This window comes from Schistocerca piceifrons, chromosome 8, assembly GCF_021461385.2.
Source record: "Schistocerca piceifrons isolate TAMUIC-IGC-003096 chromosome 8, iqSchPice1.1, whole genome shotgun sequence".
Classification (NCBI taxonomy): domain Eukaryota; kingdom Metazoa; phylum Arthropoda; class Insecta; order Orthoptera; family Acrididae; genus Schistocerca; species Schistocerca piceifrons.
In genome coordinates, this window is record NC_060145.1 from 420,108,538 (window position 1) to 420,128,153 (window position 19,616).

The following is a 19,616-nucleotide window of genomic DNA, read 5'->3' on the forward strand; positions in this document are numbered from 1 at the left end:
AGAAAGACAGAGAAAATGTCACGGGTTAGAAAGAGTTGCAGGACGCCGTCAAGAAAGGTTAAAACCAGTCTAAGCTGAATGCAGCACGTTATCTTAAGGAATGTTCTACTTCAACGTATGGCTGATGGCAGTGGGTAAATGGTGTACCGGAGTCACAAGGGTCTCCTCCCACAATTTGTGGCTTTTATACGACGGCTGTCTACACTTATCTGCCTAACTGAAAGTTTCTCTAGTGTTTACATCTTGGTCTTAAAGTGGATTGTGCCTCTCCCGAGACCTCGGTTGCGTAACATGGGACTGACATATTATTTTCAGTTTTTTGCCGACTGTTTTGTTGCTGTGTCGGACACTACTTTATTTTTGGTTATTTGATCACTTCGATACGATTCAGCATCATCCCGTCGTTACTTATTGTCTCTACATTAAATTGTGGTCACATGTTGGCTCCTTCTACCACCACAGACATTTTTTCACTGTGCAACGCTATTTTGAATGCGAAGTTGGTTAATGAGGGAGAGATAACGAAAGAGAACACACCAAAATAGCATTACTGGTTACATAGCGGTTTAATAAAGAGAAATGGGGACGGCCGATTCTATGAAAATGCAGTCAGTACATTCCAGCACGTTATCATGGAGCAGCTGAATCACCCAAATGAATGATGTGATTTTAACATATGGCTGGAAATTTTTGGTTTTGTTCGACAGCTAAGTCATTAAAATGTTCTGCGCACGTATGTTTCGGCCTACTGAGGAAGAGCTTAGTGTTTAACGCCCCGTCGACAACGTGGTCATCAGAGACGGAGCACAAGGTCGCAGTAGGCACGGGTGGGGAAGGAAGTCGACCGTCGTCTTTCAAAGGAACCACCCCGGAATTTGCCTGAAGCGATTTAGGGAAATCACGGCAAACCCAAATCAGAATGGCCGGACGTTGATTTGAACCGTTGTCCTCCCGAATGCCAAACGAGTGTGCTAACCACCACTGCATCACTTCGCTCGTTTCGGCCTACTTAAAGAGACTTACTTCTTGAGGAAATTGTTTTGTAAACGCTTAAGTTGTTGATTGATGAATTCTTCTCGGGATATCAGCAGAGTAGTGACGTCGTCCTGTCGCAACGGTTCAGTGAGTTTCGTGCCCATCATCTTCTGGCGAAGTTGTTGTGCTGCCTGTACAGACTGTAACGTTCTATAAACGATTTTGCTGTGTTTTTTCTTTGGTTGTCATTAAACGCATATGATTGAAATAGTTGGGTTCATGTTCGTGCACATTTACGTTGTTTGTATTCTGTCTTTCTTTCTTTCTTTATATTATTCTGGATTTTTATATATATATATAATTTTTTTGTGGTCTTCAGTCCTGAGACTGGTTTGATGCAGCTCTCCATGCTACTCTATCCTGTGCAAGCTTCTTCATCTTCCAGTACCTACTGCAACCCACATCCTTTTGAATCTGCTTAGTGTATTCATCTCTTGATCTCCCTCTACGATTTTTACCCTCCACGCTGCCCTCTAATACTAAATTGGTGATCCCTTGATGCCTCAGAATATGTCCTACCAATCGATCCCTTGTTCTAGTCAAGTTGTGCTACAAACATCTCTTCTCCCCAATCCTATTCAATACCTCCTCATTAGGCATATGATCTACCCATCTAATCTTCAGCATTTTTCTGTAGCACCACATTTCGAAAGCTTCTATTCTCTTTTTGTCCAAACTAGTTATCGTCCATGTTTCACTTCCATACATGGCTACACTCCATACAAATACTTTCAGAAACGACTTCCTGACACTTAAATCTATACTCGATGTTAGCAAATTTCTCTTCTTCAGAAACGCTCTCCTTGCCATTGCCAGTCTACATTTGATATCCTCTCTACTTCGACCATCATCAGTTATTTTGCTCCCCAAATAGCAAAACTCCTTTACTACTTTGTCTCATTTCTTAATCTAATTCCCTCAGCATCCCCCGACTTAATTCGACTACGTTCCATTATCCTCGTTTTGCTTTTGTTGATGTTCATCTTTAATCCTCCTTTCATGACACTGTCCATTCCGTTCAACTGCTCTTCCAAGTCCTTTGCTGTCTCTCACAGAATTACAATGTCATCCGCGGAACTCAAAGTTTTTGTTTCTTCTCCGTGGATTTTAATACTCCGAATTTTTCTTTTGTTTCCTTCACTGCTTGCTCAATATAAAGATTGAATAACATCGGGGATAGGCTACAACCCTGTCTCACTCCCTTTCCAACCACTGTTTCCCTTTCGTGCCCCTCGACTCTTATAACTGCCATTTGGTTTCTGTACAAATTGTAAACAGCCTTTCGCTCCCTGTATTTTACCCCTGCCACCTTCAGAATTTGAAAGAGAGTATTCCAGTCAACATTGTCAAAAGCTTTCTCTAAGTCTACAAATGCTAGGAACGTAGGTTTGCCTTTCCTTAATCTAGCTTCTAAGATAAGTCGTAGGGTCAGTATTGCCTCATGTGTTCCAATATTTCTACGGAATCCAAACTGATCTTCCCCGAGGTCAGCTTCTACCAGTTTTATATATATAATGCAATTTTGTAATGATATTTTCTTACTCTTAAGGGTAACCATAAGATGGTGTCTACATTGAGATAAATCAGTTGTTCGATAAAGAAGTACAGCTGTGTTGAAGTAGTTTCTGTAGTTCATTTTTACTTAGGAAACGTCAATATGCTTTGGGAAAAATGCATGTGAAGGTTTTTAATCTTTTAGTGTCAGGTGGCATGAAAATTGTGACTTTTTTTTGTGACAACTTTCTGTACATTTCTCCACCTGCACCTTGTTGAATTTGCTTATCCGAAAGCCAAGAACTTATAACACACTTTACTTCGTATTTCACCACCAATTTTATGTCTTTATGTGACTTATGAACGGCGTTTTCTGTGTTATCAATGTCCTCCTTATTCGCGTGTACTGTACAAGGATTAAAATATCTCTAACTTATAATAGTTTATTTGATGTAGGCAGAGAGAGACACGGGTGAATGTTTAAACGCACATAAATGGTTAACCTAAATCTATTTCACTTTACGCTTGTAAACAGATCGTATATGTAGAGCGTTCTAACTTCAAATCGTCCAGCAACGTAAACTCTTCCAATATGCGGATTCCGAGGTGGACAATTACTCATCGTCTGTAAAAGGACTGGAATACTTTAGACGCTTTGTTGTTCTAATTGCTGTGTTTACATTTTTTCATCTCAGATGTCGAAGAAGCGTCTTTTGTGCTGTTTTATTTCTGTCCTCTTAGTAATGAGTGATATCACAATAAACCATATATGAAGAGTGGGAAGTCTCGAAAATTAATCAATGCTGTTCAGTGTATTAAAACAAGTAATAACTTAAGTGACTTCTATAAACGGGTAAAGCAGTTACCTGGGCAACCCACAAACCAGTAGCTCTGCTGGTTGCCTATCTAACGGTCTCCAGGGACAACAAAACCTGATTTTCAGAATTTCAGAAAATCGTTGGCTGGATTTAAAAATGATAAAAATATTATCATAATCCACTCGTTGAGAACTATAACTTTGCGTTAACGCTTAACACAGTAAGAGAAGAATTAAATTTAGAAACTGTGTCTCTGTCGTGTAGCAGCGTAACTCACTTCGCGTAATTTACGCAGACTTTATTCAACTAATGAGAATGAGATCTCTTAGCGACTTTCAACAAACTTTACACATAATTTCAAACCTTTTCGAAACTTTTTGTTGCTGAGATCCCCCGCAAAATAATAGAAGGTATTTTCACTGCTCATCCAATAAAACTTGAACATCGGGCATGACGTTTTAATTCATTACTTCTTTACTACCAACTCTATTTACAACACACTATGCGGACAGTACCCACACATACCACTGAGTGTACCTGCAAATTTTTTTTTTTAAACAAAGCGCAAATTATACAAATTATATACACGTGCTGTGTTTGATATTGAGAGCTCTTAGCTACTTCCTATGAACTTTAAATATAATTCAAACCCTAGTAAGTAGTTACACGTGCGAAGCTGTTTTCACATGACAGATTCTTTGAAGAAAGGGTAGTAGTAGTTACTGGTGTAACAAAGAGCACACATTTTGTTTAGTAAATCTTTATTGAGATTTGAATATTATTTTACATAAGCTGATCGATTTGCTTTCAGCAATATCCAATTTCTTTCCAAGATTTCCATTCAAAACTCTCCTTGACACTCACTTTCACAAGACTGTTTTCCTTTGTTCATATTTTATGAAGAATAAGAGCTTTTCTGTTGTCAGTACCATCGGTCTTCTCAGTACTTTCTAGGCATACGTACAGTTACCGAATATTCTGCGCCTTCCCGCTGGACTGGTGTGCGGGAGTAAATCATTACTTCTACTGGAGCAGCGTGCAGACCATTAATATTGTGGTGGTCGATTTACTGTCAACATCATATCAAGTTGCTTCAGACCATCAACTCCACAGCTGTCACTATACCCAACTGTGAAGTTCTTTCCAAAGGACGTTCCTGTTCCAGAGGGCAGTCAGTGTTGTTGCCAGTAGTGTGGTGATCTATCGTGTCTGTACTATACAGGGAAACGTCTCAGCTCCATGCACGTCCCGTTGCATTTTCCAGAATCCTTCCATAATTACTACGGTGTAATCCCTCTTCTTGCTATTAGACATAGAAGCTACTAGACTACAGACCGTAGTTACACCATGGATATCAAATGTCACCTTAGACAGCACTTTGGTGAATCATAACAACGACTGTTTCAATGAGGAAAGGTGAAGTGGAGGAAAAAGTGCCAAGAGTCGAGTGTGAGGTCTCTGGAAATAGCGAGAACGGTATCGTTCTAGCTGCGATATACCTAAGCAGTTTCTGATTGATGTTGATGGAAATATGTTCTGGGAAATACGTTTTGTCTGTCAAGCGCCATCTGCTTGTAAAATACAGTCTGGAGGGCAAGACTGCGCCGACTGCTGTAAAACTGACGTAGAACATCCCTCTGACATCGTAGTTGCCCTGAACGTCCTCCTTGCCGTGACATCACCAATCTTTAGAATCTGTAAGTAAAATTAAATTACACTATTAGACTACACAATAGATATGTTTCTATTAATTACATATCTTGTAGCTGCAACTATTCGTTAACGGGCGCAAACAATATTATTTAAGTCACTAGGCTCAGAACTACACGTTTCAGACTTTCTTCCATCATACACTGTCTTATATTTCTTACGTTTAAGACAAAACAAATCTGTATGCTATAAAACAAAATAAAACCCAGTGAAGATTAACTTACTGTAGCACTTTATTTACTGTTTCTGGTGTCTGTGCACTGTTTATCAACACCTGGGTGGTTTCAGCCGGTACTAGTGCAAAAACAACCTTACAATGAGCTGTGATGCTACACCCATCGAAAGGTGTTATTGATGTTGCTGCTGCTTACTTGCTTTTCGTGTGGTTTTTGTGTTTGGTGTTTGATGCATGCGCAAACAAACACACACACACACACACACACACACACACACACACACACACACACACACACACACACACACACAGAGAGAGAGAGAGAGAGAGAGAGAGAGAGAGAGGGAGGGAGGGAGGGAGAGACTGAGAAGTAAATATTTCGAATGTTTCAATACTAAGTGTTCTTGTTGGCGGTGGTTTTACGCTCGTAACTACTTGACTGTTATAGTGTTACGTGTATTCACGCAATACTTTCATTCTTTGTTTCACTGCTGTGGTGTATGGTAGTATTCTTGTATCGTTATTTTATAGAGCCTAACGCCTTCTCCGAGAACCTGCACAATAGTTTCATTATTATTTGTTTATTGGTTTCCTCTCTGACGTGATATGAGAAAGAGGAGTGTATAACATCACTTCTCGAGTCACTTCGAGTCTACAGAATGCCTAGTTTTAAAATTCCTTGCTGTTTTGCCTACGTAAACAGTTCGTGACGTGCATAATTTTGAAAATCCGAACATGTTTGTTCCATAAATAACATATTACATGATTTTTACAGCAGCACAGTTTTCGCCTAAATAAGATTGGTAAGGCAATGTAAAGTACTCAGGTACTCTGTCAGGGTGTGGCGAGAGTGTAAATTGAATATCAGAGAAGTGTTACTATAGGTGACAGTACGAGAGCGGAGGCACGGTTATTCATTGTCTTATCGACCACTGAAAAACAGACATCGGCTACATATGAGTTATTTTTAGATTTTAGTATGTCGGATCAGTATTGAGCCTCATGTCCATCTTCAGCGGCATACGTAGACCTGACTGTGTGATTAGCCCCGCGCCGACTTACAAATCGAGTGATGATGCGGTTTCAGTTGTGTATCCATTTCTTCTTTCGGAAGCTCTTCAGTCTCTTCTAACCACGTTTCTTTATCGGCAGTTCACCAAAGAGTAAAGAACTTGATGCTACTCGTTTGAAGCTAGGCACGTACCCCGATGGCTATAGCTCAGAACTAACCGTTGGTGCATCTTATGTTGTAGCTTCCATCCCGAACATATCTCTTTTTTGTGGTGTTCTAGTTCAACTGTTCAGTAACTGTGTTTAGGTGACTGAATACACATTGCGTTCAAGTTGCATTACGGTTACATAATAGCATAATAATTAAATTTCTTTAAGTAACTTGGAACAAAACAATTCTCACTTCTTCCCTCGTGTTGAATCACCACCGGTGTTTCCGCTCCGCTTGGCTTAAACACTTTCAGCTGCATCAGTATCGGAGGATAACGGCCAGACCTTAAAATTCCTCTCGCCGGCCTACCACAAGGATCAGTGCTGCCTCCTTTCCTGTTTACAATTTACATCAACGACATACCCACAGAGCCACAAGCGCAGATCCCCCAACTCGCGGGAGATACTAGTAGAATCCATGCGACTTCCACCCTCAGAATTAGAAGAAGACTGATTTCAAATTCAGTAAAAACAATATCAACGTTGGAGACACGTAACAATTGCTCAATACGAACGTATCACGAATTCGCACTCACCAGTACCTGAGGGAAATTTTGGACCCATACTTGTTCTTGCATAAACATGTATAGAGGACTTTAGAGCGAAAACACAGGCCATGTCAGAGAAGCTCATACCTCTATTCCTGCCCAACAAATTAGGAATGGCTACCAAAATCCGACTTTATAAGAGTACAGTCTTATCGAAAACACAATATGGCAGTCCTGTTTCGCGGCTTACGAGCAAAACTAGATTCCATGATAAAGAAGTAGTTTAGAACAAACACTTGTGATGGATTTTGAAAAGAACATTGTGGACTTTCAGAGCTACACCATGACTCAGGTATGGACATACCTTGTACAGAAATGATTAACAATGGTCCCTAGCAGCATCAGTCATCTAGAAGAGATCGGAAGACCAAATCCATTCCCCTGGTACAGATACAAAACCCCAAAGGCGTCATCTCAGAAGTCCTCTAGAACAATAAGGCCGGAGATAGATTTGTGGACACTCCTGAAGCATGACTGTATACGCAAACAAGAATTGAAGTTCGCCCGAAAGATCTGGAATTCCGACGTCACATGAAAGAGAGACAGAGAGATAGTTTGAAGTGCATGAAGACCCCGCCCCCAGCGAAAGAAAAAAAAAAACGGTAACGGGAACTGGTCCCTCACCGTAAGTGGGCATATAAGCTAACACGTTGTTGTCACACAGCCATTTTTAGGAGTGCTACTTAAGATGGGACTGGGGCGCAATACCAGTCTTGCATGATAAAATATATAGACCAAATTCTATGCAGCAGCTCTCCTGTTTTAGTCACCCTGAGGTTTCTGAGCCTCTTGCGAGTAATAGAGAACAGTGTGCGTAATATGAGCACAGCCTGCACACGCACCATGACGAGCTCCGTGGCGCTGAAGCGCTTCTCGATGGTGACGGAGGTGCCGTCTTCGTACGTCTGCTGCAGCAGGTGTGTGCTGGGCCGCGGTTCCGTCACCAGGCTGCAGACGAGGCGGCCGTCGTAGCCCTGCTGCTCGTAGCACTCGTCAAGCCGGTAGCTCACCACGTCCTCGTAGCAGCAGGTGCTCGTCTGCTGCGTGAACTCGTCACCGTCTGACGTCAGAGTCACCCTGCACGGCGCCGACAGCACAAAGTCTATGGCCAACTGGTCGCTGACACCTGCAATTGTAACACTGCCGTCAGTATACCCCCCACCTGTCCAGACAGCCGGCCAGGGTGGCCGAGCGGTTCTAGGCGCTACAATCTGGAACCGCGCGACCGCTACGGTCGCAGGTTCGAATGCTGCCTCGGGCATGGGTGTGTCTGATGTCCTTGGGTTAGTTAGGTTTATGGCTTGGCTCTGAGCACTATGGGACTTAACAGCTATGGTCATCAGTCCCCTAGAACTTAGAACTACTTAAACCTAACTAACCTAAAAACATCACACAACACCCAGTCATCACGACTCAGAGAAAATCCCTGACCCCACCGGGAATCGAACCCGGGAAGTTAGATTTAAGTAGTTCTAAGTTCTAGGAGACTGATGACCTTAGAAGTTAAGTCCCACAGTGCTCAGAACCATTTGAACTATCTGTCAAGACAATTTGCAGTATACCCCCCACCTGTCCAGACAGCCGGCCGGGGTGGCCGAGCGGTTCTAGGCGCTACAATCTGGAACCGCGCGACCGCTACGGTCGCAGGTTCGAATGCTGCCTCGGGCATGGGTGTGTCTGATGTCCTTGGGTTAGTTAGGTTTATGGCTTGGCTCTGAGCACTATGGGACTTAACAGCTATGGTCATCAGTCCCCTAGAACTTAGAACTACTTAAACCTAACTAACCTAAAGACATCACACAACTTCAACTTTTATAGTCCTGTCTTCCTCAGTTGCGTGTAATATTACGGTATATTAATAATTTTTACTTATGGACCGTCTGACAGCAACTGAATAAAACACAATTTTAGTGCCATACGCGTTTCGCCTTTATTTTCTGCAAGGCATCATCATTGGCAGGTTGCGTGGACAATTTCCTACATATTACGCTCCTGTGTTGTTCTTCTTCTTATGAACGCCAATTTGCGGTTTTTTTCACCATTCCACAACACTATGCACTGAATGCTTGTTTTAAAGCAATGTTTTGGTTTCTGTTGCACGTGTGCTGTGATATGCTGCGCCAGCCTGTGGGGGCGAGCGGTTCTAGGCGCTTCAGTCGCAGGTTCGAATCCTGCCTCGAGCATGGATGTGTGTGATGTCCTTAGGTTAGATAGGTTTAAGTAGTTCTAAGTTCTAAGGGACTGATGACCTCAGCTGTTAAGTCCCATAGTGCTCAGAATGGTAGTTCAGAAAGATATGTGTACCTTCTATTCACATGTGCCAAATCAGTTACGTATACTGGCTAAACAAAAGAAGTGAAGCACCTAGAAGGAGAAACTTTAGAGGCTAGGAAGATATATGAAATTATTTCAGTGATTACAAATCCGAATGAGATTTACAAAGACTTGGCAGTATGAGCACACTCATCAGTATTACGTCGCACACTCTCTGGCTAGCACAGATTTCCTTGAGAAAGATGTCATAAAGCCGTTGCATCCTCACCTGAGGCAAGCTCTTTTCTTGATATCCTATAGTTGATGCCCTAGCTGATCCTTCACATGTTCTATGGGGTTCACCTCAGAGAATCCTGCTGTCCAATCTCAACATCAAGCGGACACATCGTAGAAACACACGCATAACATATGTGGACGAGCATTGTCCTGGCTCCTCGATGCTGTCGTATGAGAGGTAACACATGAGGACGCAGGAAAATCGCGACGTACCGTTGTGCCATCACAGTCCCCAGAATTGAATTCATACCCGATGGCTCCCAGGAGTACCACTGCTGCGCTTCCTCAAAACAATGGAAGAAGGGAAGCTCTCCCCAGGGCCCTGCCAAACTGGCCGTCGATGGTCATTCGGGTTAATTCAGAACCGCGCTTACTGGCAAAACGCAATAAGACGCCATTTGGTAGCTGTCCATGCTTCCCAGTCACGCCTCCACTCCATACGCAATCGTTAGTTTCGTGATGTTAACGGTAGCCTACACATGTGATAGTCATTCCCTGCTCCAGCGGCCACTAGTGTCCGACCAGTGGTGTGAAATGATACAGAGTTTAGCTAGAAGTTTTCGGATGGCAGGCGATGCGCTTGCTGCAAAATAGGACCATCCTGTGGTGGTCAGGCTTTGTCTTCGATAAGCCTGACGATGCTTAAGCGTGCTCTTATGTCCCATGAAGTCCAACATCGGGACACTGTCGAATTCGATTGCCCCACAAATCTGGAGCTGGCCAAATAGAAAGGCACAATAATGGCCCTTTAAAACGCTGCCGTGTGCAAATAAAGCTATCTCACACGAGTGCGCGCCAGCCCTGTATTCTTCAGTCATCACTCAAAATCTGACGTTGTTCATGTCTATTAGATATCCTATCAGGCCAGGTAACAACTCTAAGACACTCATGCACTCAGGTGACTGTTTTACCTGTCACAGGCAATTACAGCTCTAATAAGTTACATACCCGTTGATGTTGTGTACATGTACGAAGTTACATTGACATCCAGCCTTGTCTTCTGGGTAGTTCATATTAGGTAACGATGATCATGTGAGCTATAATCACAAGGCCCAAACTGACGTATCCATCCGTTATCTCTGGCACTACAGCATAAACTCCTCCACAGCTCAGTTCAAAACCGAAGTCAACATTTAATAATATACAAAGTGCTGTCTACGAATCGATGTTTGGTGACGCTTCCGTGAGGAGGAAAAACTGGGTGGTTCAAGCGACAGATATGCTATTGGCGAATAATAGTTCGCAGAGTAAAATTTGATGAGAAGATTCATCTTTAAGAACTAATCAACTTGATCGTGAAATGCGTATTGCAAACAATACAGTGTATATAGTAAGAATTATCTTACAGCTGTACCCTTATCATAAACATCGTGTGCAAACAATGGCGCGAATGGTTCTGATCCAAGAGTTGAGTTACGCCAGTGGATTACCTTGCACTGAGCTTTAGCGATTATAACGAAGTGTAAATTGCTTCTGTCAATAAGAAATTAAATGTTTGTTAGAGATCATTAGTTATTTACCTCTAAGTACTGACTATCGGGTGATCGAAAATGGTTCAAATGGCTCTAAGCACTATGCGACTTAACATCTGAGGTCATCAGTCCCCCAGACTTAGATCTACTTGAACCTAACTAACCTAAGGACATCACACACATCCATGATCGAGGCAGGATTCGAACCTGCATCCGTAGCAGCCGTGTGGTTCTGCTTTTCATGCAGTAAAACTTCAACGTTATCGTGACGTTTTAATTTGTTGATTCATTACTCCTAACTAAATTCACTACCAATTTTGTAGACATGCACGTATACCACTGAAGATACTGACAAGCTTATGTCTTTGTACGGCACAGAGAATAACTAGCTTTTCAGGAAAATGTAAATAGCTCTAAACATAAGTATCTGATTTTGACTTTTTTCTGTTGTCTATGGGCGAATAATCCGTAACTAATAAAATCCACATAAATAGAACTTAGTGTATTTAACCGTTAAGGTTTTACATTCTTAACAGAAAATATTGAACACATTAAATCATTTATAATCAGACGCATGAAGTTGTTTTATATAAGATAGTTCTTTCTTTAAAGAACTGGGGGTGGATTCTAGTGGTTACCTAGTCGTATGGAAGACAGTTGAGACCTATATTTATGCTATATCCTAAATTTAGCTTGAGAAGCTCCTAAAAATAAATCTGGAAGACGAACATAGTTTAGTATGCTGTTAAATTCGCTCCGTACGTGAACTATAATGTAATCGGTTCTTTATACACGTATAGTCTGTGGAAACATGGTCAGGAAAACTGTAACAGCTCACGTAACTCAGCGAGATTGTCATCAACATCTCGAGAAGAACTTACTAATGAGTAACCATTGTCAATGAAGTAATTTTCGTTAAAACCAATAGCAATGTATTATCAAAGGAATATTCCTGTTAAGGGTAACGCCGACCTAAAACTACTACACGACTTTGTGAGTGGAAATAAACAGAATCACGTGAGATTATCACTGAGCTTCAAACGCAAACAACAGAGACATGCAAAACGCATTGGGATATTATATACGAGAAATACTTTTCTATCAGACAAAAGTACTCACCTAGTGCGCCCAAGAACTGCTCCATGTTTTGCTGGCCTTCAACGTCCAGCTCGTAGACAATGCCGCAGTACTTCTCCATGGTTGTCGGACAGCTCCCTGAACTTGCACTACGCTCCAGCAACTGTGAAGGGGATGAATGAATCCATGAATAAAGATCGGCCTATCAGAAGATTATATACCGCGGCAAGATAGATCGTTCTTGCCAAATATCCGGTGCCGATGAACTATCAGTCGCCGGACGCTGATAAGATACGAACGGCAGCTGATGGGGCAAGCTGAGTGTAGTCCGTGCTTCGCGGTTTCTCAAACTACATTTCCTGTCAGCTTCCTGCACGTTTCGAAAGACTCAAAGTCACTTCCTTTATCTCCAACAGGAAGTCTCGAAGGTACATTTGGATTAAAAAAAAAAAAGAAGACGAGACATGTAATATCTCATATACGAGTATTTTCCGCCATCCAGCTTGAGTAGAGATTACGCCATAAGTTTTTAATAATATCAACTAGTAATGCAGTGAGTATCCCCGATATGAGTTTACGTAAAGTGACAGATGAAGGTCAAAAAAACACGTCTACCTTCTTACGTTTCCCCTTCTCTACCGAAAGAAGGCGTGTGTCCATTTCTTAGAGACTTCGATTCCACCGTTACAGACGAGCTCAAGTAAATTGTCTATAGTAGCCATTCTAGCGAAATTCACTATTAAGCTGATCTTGTTGAAGCTCATTAAGGCTAATTAAATTTAGTTTGAGAAGATCCGGCGTTCTAAAAGATTTAAGATAGTATTCAATAATTAAATGTCACTTACTTAAATATTGTTGTGCGATTCTCGAAGGACAGTAAAGAGAAAAACGCATTCCTATTATTATCTTGCAAATGATAGTAACCAGATCATAGTTGCGTTCCAAGATCCTGTCTCTACCCCGTGGTTCAAATGGCACTGAGCACTATGGGACTTAACATCTGAGATCATCAGGCCCCTAGACCTTGGAACTACTTAAACGTAACTAAGGACATCACACACATCGATGACCGAGGCAGGATTCGAACTTGGGAGCGTAGCAGTCACGCGGTTCCAGACTGAAGCGCCTAGAACCGTTCGGTCACATATTAGGGACATCACACACATCGATGCCCGAGGCAGTATTCGAACTTGCGACCAAAGCACTAGCGCGGTTCCAGACTGAAACGCCTAGAACCGCTCGGCCACACCGGCTGGCTACCCCGTGGTCCAAATTAATTTTTTAACATCTGCCAAATATTAAATTTGCTGTTCGGTGGAGCATGGATCGTAATTTATAACATTTCATACTTCCATGGTTGATCTCATAACACGACTGTCGTCTGCTTCATAAAGAAATCTGTTCGCCGCAACTTTTCATGGTCCACTGTCACGAATGATGATGATGATGATGATGATGATGAATGATAAGGACAACACAAACACCCAGTCCCCGGGCAGAGAAAATCCCCAACCCGGCCGGGAATCGAACCCGGCATCCCATGATACAGAGGTAGGAACACTAGCCACTAGACCACGAGCTGCGGACTTTCGACTTTTTGAAAATGTCTTATTTCATTTCACGCACTGTCTGAGCCAAAGTATCTGCTAATTCATTAGTGTACGTGAATATGGAGTATGTCCAACTTTCACCCTTACGATGGCTTGAACTGTGCTGGGAAGTGTCTTAATGCCTGTGGAGAAAGGCAGTCCAGTCCATCTCAATAACAGAAACCTGAGAAGCTAGTCACGTTGGACGCTCATCTCTGGAGCGAAACCGTCATTTTGACCATCCTAAAGATATTCCATTGGGCTCAAGTCGGGACTCTGGGCTGTCGAGCCCATTTCAGGGATATTATTGTACACAGACTCAGCCATGTCACTTTAAGACAGGGTGTAATTTCATGCTGATGCAATCATCATTTTCGAATTGTTCCTCTCCTGCACGCAGTACATAATGCTCTAAAATGTGTTCATTTTTCTTAAGTGCAATATGGCGATCACAATCTAGCCACGAGAAGTATCCCCATACCGTACCATCAGCTTCTCTGTGCTTCAATGTTGGCATTACACATGGTGGCAGGTAACGTTCGCCAGACATTCGCCACACCCAAAATCCTTCCATCGCTTTGCCAAAAGATATATCACGAGTCACCACTCTCAACAACTCGTTTCCAGTCGTCCAGTGTCCAACGGCGTCTCTCTTTACACCAGCTCAAGCGTCACTCACCACGGACTGCAGATACGTGTGGCTAGTGAGGCGTTGCTCGGTCATTCTACCCCATTGTTCTTAACTCCCTAAGCTCAGTCACTGTGCTGGCTGGACTGTTGGTAGCACTTTGGAACTCACGAGTGATGTCTTCCACTGAACTGATGCGCCTATTTCAACCGCCATTCACAATGCAAGATGGTCCCCCTTAGTATATGAGGTTTGTCTAGTCTCGGTTCTAATGTGGTTCCACTTCTCAACCATATCACCAACAGTCAGCTTGGGTAGACTTAGAAGGGTTGGAAATGTCTCTGAGGGACCCAGGTGGTATCCACTGACTGCTCAACGTTCGAAGTCAACGAACTCTCCTGACCGAACCATTTTGCCGTTACTGTTTCTTTCTTTCCTGACAACACAGTATTCCAGCCTATCAACACAATACTCTCCGAATTCTCTTACAGTGCCGGTCGGTCCCTCGTGACGCTTAGTGGGCTCAGTCCGTATTTCATACGGGAGTCCGAATTCCCTGGATCAGATATTATACGCGATATTGAATTTTGCTCGAAAACAAGACACTGTAGGACACATACGATGAAACGCAATTTTGGACATTTTGTAGTAATAGAAGTAGAAGTTACTTTTGTTCTTATTGTTGTTGCTATTGAGATGCATAAGCTTTGTTTAACTTCGATAATCAAATCATATTTACTTGAACAATCTCCCCCTCTATTTGTAACAAAGTGTGTTTGTATGTTTCAGTTTGTCGTGATGACATCACGGATGTAAACCGTTTCCATTCGTCTTCTGACACGTCGAAAGAGACGAAAGTGCAAGCTTCCTAGTCGTTTTTCACACAACACTAACACCAATGCTTAATTGATCTCTCTTTCTGCCACCGTGCGCTATTCCAACACTCTCTGTTAGTAAGTCGCCTTCGGTTCTCACTTGGCACTGAATTTCATACAGACATGCAACCACTTGCTGTCGAATTATTAACTGAGTCATTCCTTTTGACATATTTTTTCTTTGTACCTGTGTGATAAATGCATCATTTGCGGAATATATCTCCATCTTTTGGGGGTAAAGTCGACAGTCGAGATGGCAATAACAGTTTTTTATTTACCAGTTTCGGCTTATGTTAAAGCCACCTTTAGAATTTTTGACACCCTATAGCTAGTGCTGTCCATAGGGGTCAAGGACTGCAGAGGATTTGGGAGCAGTTGAAGTGAATGGATAGCGTTTTGAAAAGAGTTTATAAGATGCAGATCAACAAAAGTGAAACAAAGGTTATGGCATGTGGTCGAATGTGAAATGAATGGCTAAAAGCAGTAGATTACTTCTGCTACCTGGGCATCAAAATAATTAATGATTTTACAGCATTGAGAACTGCTGAAAGTAGAGAGGATATAAAACGCAGAGTAACTTTACGAAGAAAAGCAGTTCTTGAACAAAGAAATTTGTTAACATTTAAGTTAGGAAGTCTTTTCCGATGGAATTTGTTACGAGGATAGCCTCTTGCGAAAGTGAACCATGTCCAACAATCAGTTCAGCCAAGAAGAGGATGGAAACTTCTGAAACGTCGTGATTAGATGTGTAGATCAAACAACTATTGCGAAGGTACTGAGATGGGGAAAAATGAAATTTATGGCGTTATTTGACTAATAGAAGGGCACGTGTAATAGAACACATTCTGAGGCGTCATGAAATCATATATTTAGTAATAGAAGTGTGAGGAGACATGCTAAAAATTATAGAGAGGACAAGAATTGAATCCTGTAGACAGATCTAAAAGGATAGGTTGCAGCTGTTCTGCATAGATGAGGAGTCTTTCAAACGATGACCTAGCATGGATAGCAGTATCCAACCAGTTTTTGGGCTAAAGACAAACACAGTAACAACAACAAAAACACCAACATACCACATCTATTAATTGTAATCTCTAAACCGCTTTACAGCATTATTTACTTTGAGAGTACGAACATTGGTAGGCAGGCATTTACCGGGGTATTTCAGCGCGTAGCGTTAACAGGCGAGGACCAGTGTTAGGTAGCGTCAGCCGTTGTGCCTCTCCTTACAGAGAGCAGCATTGGCAGGCATGTGTGTAGGACACAGCTAGGCCGCTCTGGACCAAATGTCTACCGGCAAAGATTCTAGCTGGTCATCTTCGCTTATGCTCATAGCCGATATCTTGATTCAGATGGATACAAAAAACTGACCCGCAGAATGAATATGTCGAGTTCTCCTCCTTGCCATACTGAAAACTTTGATTTCGACGTTTCTTTAGTCTTCAGTGGTCATTAAGGATTTTAGTATTGTCAATCATATTTCACCCCCTTAAACCATGGACCTTGCCGTTGGTGGGGAGGCTTGCGTGCCTCAGCGATACAGATGGCCGTACCGTAGGTGCAACCACAACGGAGCGGTACCTGTTGAGAGGCCAGACAAACGTGTGGTTCCTGAAGAGGGGCAGCAACCTTTTCAGTAGTTGCAGGGGCAACAGTCTGGATGATTGACTGATCTGGCCCCGTAACAATAACCAAAACGGCCTTGCTGTGCTGGTACTTCGAACGGCTGAAAGCAAGGGGAAACTACAGTCGTAATTTTTCCCGAGGGCATGCAGCTTTACTGCGTGGTTAAATGATGATGGCGTCCTCTTGGGAAAAATATTCCGAAGGTAAAATAGCCACCCATTCGGATCTCCGGGCGGGGACTACCCAAGAGGACGTCGTTATCAGGAGAAAGAAAACTGGCGTTCTACGGATCGTGGAGTGTGGAATGTCAGATCCCATAATCGAGCAGGTAGGTTAGAAAATTTAAAAAGGTAAATGGATAGGTTAAAGTTAGATATAGTGGGAATTAGTGAAGTTCGGTGGCAGGAGGAAAAAGACTTTTGGTCAGGTGAATACAGTGTTATAAATAGAAAATCAAATAGGGGTAAATCAGGAGTAGGTTTAATAATGAATAAAAATAGGAGTGCGGGTAAGCTTCTACAAACAGCATAGTGAATGCATTATTGTGGCCAAAACAGACACGAAGCCAACGCCTACTACAGTAGTACAAGTTTATATGCCAACTAGCTCTGCAGATGATGAAGAAATTGATGAAATGTATGATGAGATAAAAGAAATTATTCAGGTAGTGAAGGGGGACGAAAATTTAATAGTCATGGGTGACTGGAATTCGAGAGTAGGAAAAAGGAGTGAAGGAAACATAGTAGGTCAATATGGATTGGGGGTAAGAAATGAAAGAGGAAGCCGTCTGGTAGAATTTTGCATAGAGCATAACATAATCATAGCTAACACATGGTTCAAGAAACATAAAAGAAGGTTGTATACATGTAAGAATCCCGGAGATACTAAAAGGTATCAGATAGATTATATAATGGTAATACAGAGATTTAGGAACCAGGTTTTAAATTGTAAGACATTTCCAGGGGCAGATGTGGACTCTGACCACAATCTATTGATTATGAACTGTAGATTAAAACTGAAGAAACTGCAAAATGGTGGGAATTTAAGGAGATGGGACCTGGATAAACTGACTAAACCAGAGGTTGTACAGAGTTTCAGCTAGAGCATAAGGGAACAATTGACAGCAATGGGAGAAAAAAGTACAGTAGAAGAAGTATGGGTAGCTCTGAGGGATGAAGTAGTGAAGGCAGCAGAGGATCAAGTGGGTCAAAAGACGATGGCTAGTAGAAATCCTTGGGTAACAGAAGAAATATTGAATTTATTGATGAAAGGAGAAAATATAAAAATGCAGTAAATGAAGCAGGCAAAAAGGAATACAAACGACTCAAAAATGAGATCGTCAGGAAGTGCAAAATGGCTAAGCAGGGACAGCTAGAGGACATATGTAAGGATGTAGAGGCTTATATCACTAGGGGTAAGGTAGATACTACCTACAGGAAAATTAAAGAGAACTTTGGAGAAAAGAGAACCACTTCTATGAGTATCAAGAGCTCAGATGGAAACCCAGTTCTAACCAAAGAAGGGAAAGCAGAAAGGTGAAAGGAGTATATACAGGGTCTATGCAAGGGTGGCAAAGTACCCGTGGTCAAGGGGTAGCGTCTTTGATTCATTATCAAAACGTCTTCGGTCCCGGGTTCGATCCCCGCCACTGCCTAAATTTTGATAAATAATCAGCATTGGCGACCGAAGACTTCCGGCATAAGAAGTCAGCCTCATTCTGCCAATGGCCTTGTCAAAGAGGGAGGAGGAGCCGATAGAGGTTCAGGGCACTCTCTTGTCCTAGGGGTGGGAAATTGCCCCTAAAGGCGGAAGAATCAGCAATGGTCAACGACATGAGGATGCAGAAGGCAATGGAAACCACTGCATTAAACACACGTAACGTGTATCCACAGGACATGTGGCCTGTAATTGAAGAAGTGTCATGATGATCTCTCCATTGGCAAAAGATTCCGGAATAGTCCCCCATTCGGATCTCCGGGAGGGGACTGCCAAGGGGGAGGTTACCATGAGAAAAAGATTGAATAATCAACGAAAGGATAACGTTCTACGAGTCGGGGCGTGGAATGTCAGAAGCTTGAATGTGGTAGGGAAACTAGAAAATCTGAAAAGGGAAATGCAAAGGCTCAATCTAGATATAGTAGGGGTCAGTGAAGTGAAGTGGAAGGAAGACAAGGATTTCTGGTCAGATGAGTATCGGGTAATATCAACAGCAGCAGAAAATGGTGTAACAGGTTTAGGATTCGTTATGAATAGGATGGTAGGACAGAGGGTGTGTTACTGTGAACAGTTCAGTGACCGGGTTGTTCTAATCAGAATCGACAGCTGACCAACACCGACAACGATAGTTCAGGTATACATGCCGACGTCGCAAGCTGAAGATGAACAGATAGAGAAAGTGTATGAGGATATTGGAAGGGTAATGCAGTATGTAAAGGGGCACCAAAATCTAATAGTCATGGGCGACTGGAATGCAGTTGTAGGGGAAGGAATAGAACAAAAGGTTACAGGAGAATATGGGCTTGGGACAAGGAATGAAAGAGGAGAAAGACTAATTGAGCTCTGTAACAAGTTTCAGCTAGTAATAGCGAATACCCTGTTCAAGAATCACAAGAGGAGGAGGTATACTTGGAAAAGGCCGGGAGATACGGGAAGATTTCAATTAGATTACATCATGGTCAGACAGAGATTCCGAAATCAGATACTGGATTGTAAGGCGTACCCAGGAGCAGATATAGACTCAGATCACAATATAGTAGTGATGAAGAGTAGGCTGATGTTCAAAACATTAGTCAGGAAGA

At 42.3% G+C, this 19,616-nt stretch overlaps 1 protein-coding gene across 1 annotated transcript; it reads right to left on the reverse strand.

The window, feature by feature from the left end:
- Positions 1–4,904: 4,904 nt before the first annotated feature.
- LOC124712409 lies at positions 4,905–12,221 on the reverse strand. Its single transcript, XM_047242704.1, has 3 exons — positions 12,143–12,221; positions 7,844–8,127; positions 4,905–5,042 (listed from the first exon to the last, which is right to left on the reverse strand). The coding sequence occupies exons 1-3, from the start codon at positions 12,219–12,221 to the stop codon at positions 4,905–4,907; spliced, it is 501 nt and encodes a 166-aa protein (XP_047098660.1).
- Between the last annotated feature and the right edge of the window lie 7,395 nt (positions 12,222–19,616).

Excerpts from the sequence above, each read along its gene's own strand:
- LOC124712409 (XM_047242704.1), bottom strand. The coding sequence starts at position 12,221 with ATGGAGAAGTACTGCGGCATTGTCTACGAGCTGGACGTTGAAGGCCAG. Across the intron at positions 8,128-12,142 it reads GCAGTTCTTGGGCGCACTAG|GTGTCAGCGACCAGTTGGCC; the intron begins GTGAGTACTTTT and ends TTACAATTGCAG. Across the intron at positions 5,043-7,843 it reads GCGCCACGGAGCTCGTCATG|ATTCTAAAGATTGGTGATGT; the intron begins GTGCGTGTGCAG and ends TTTTACTTACAG.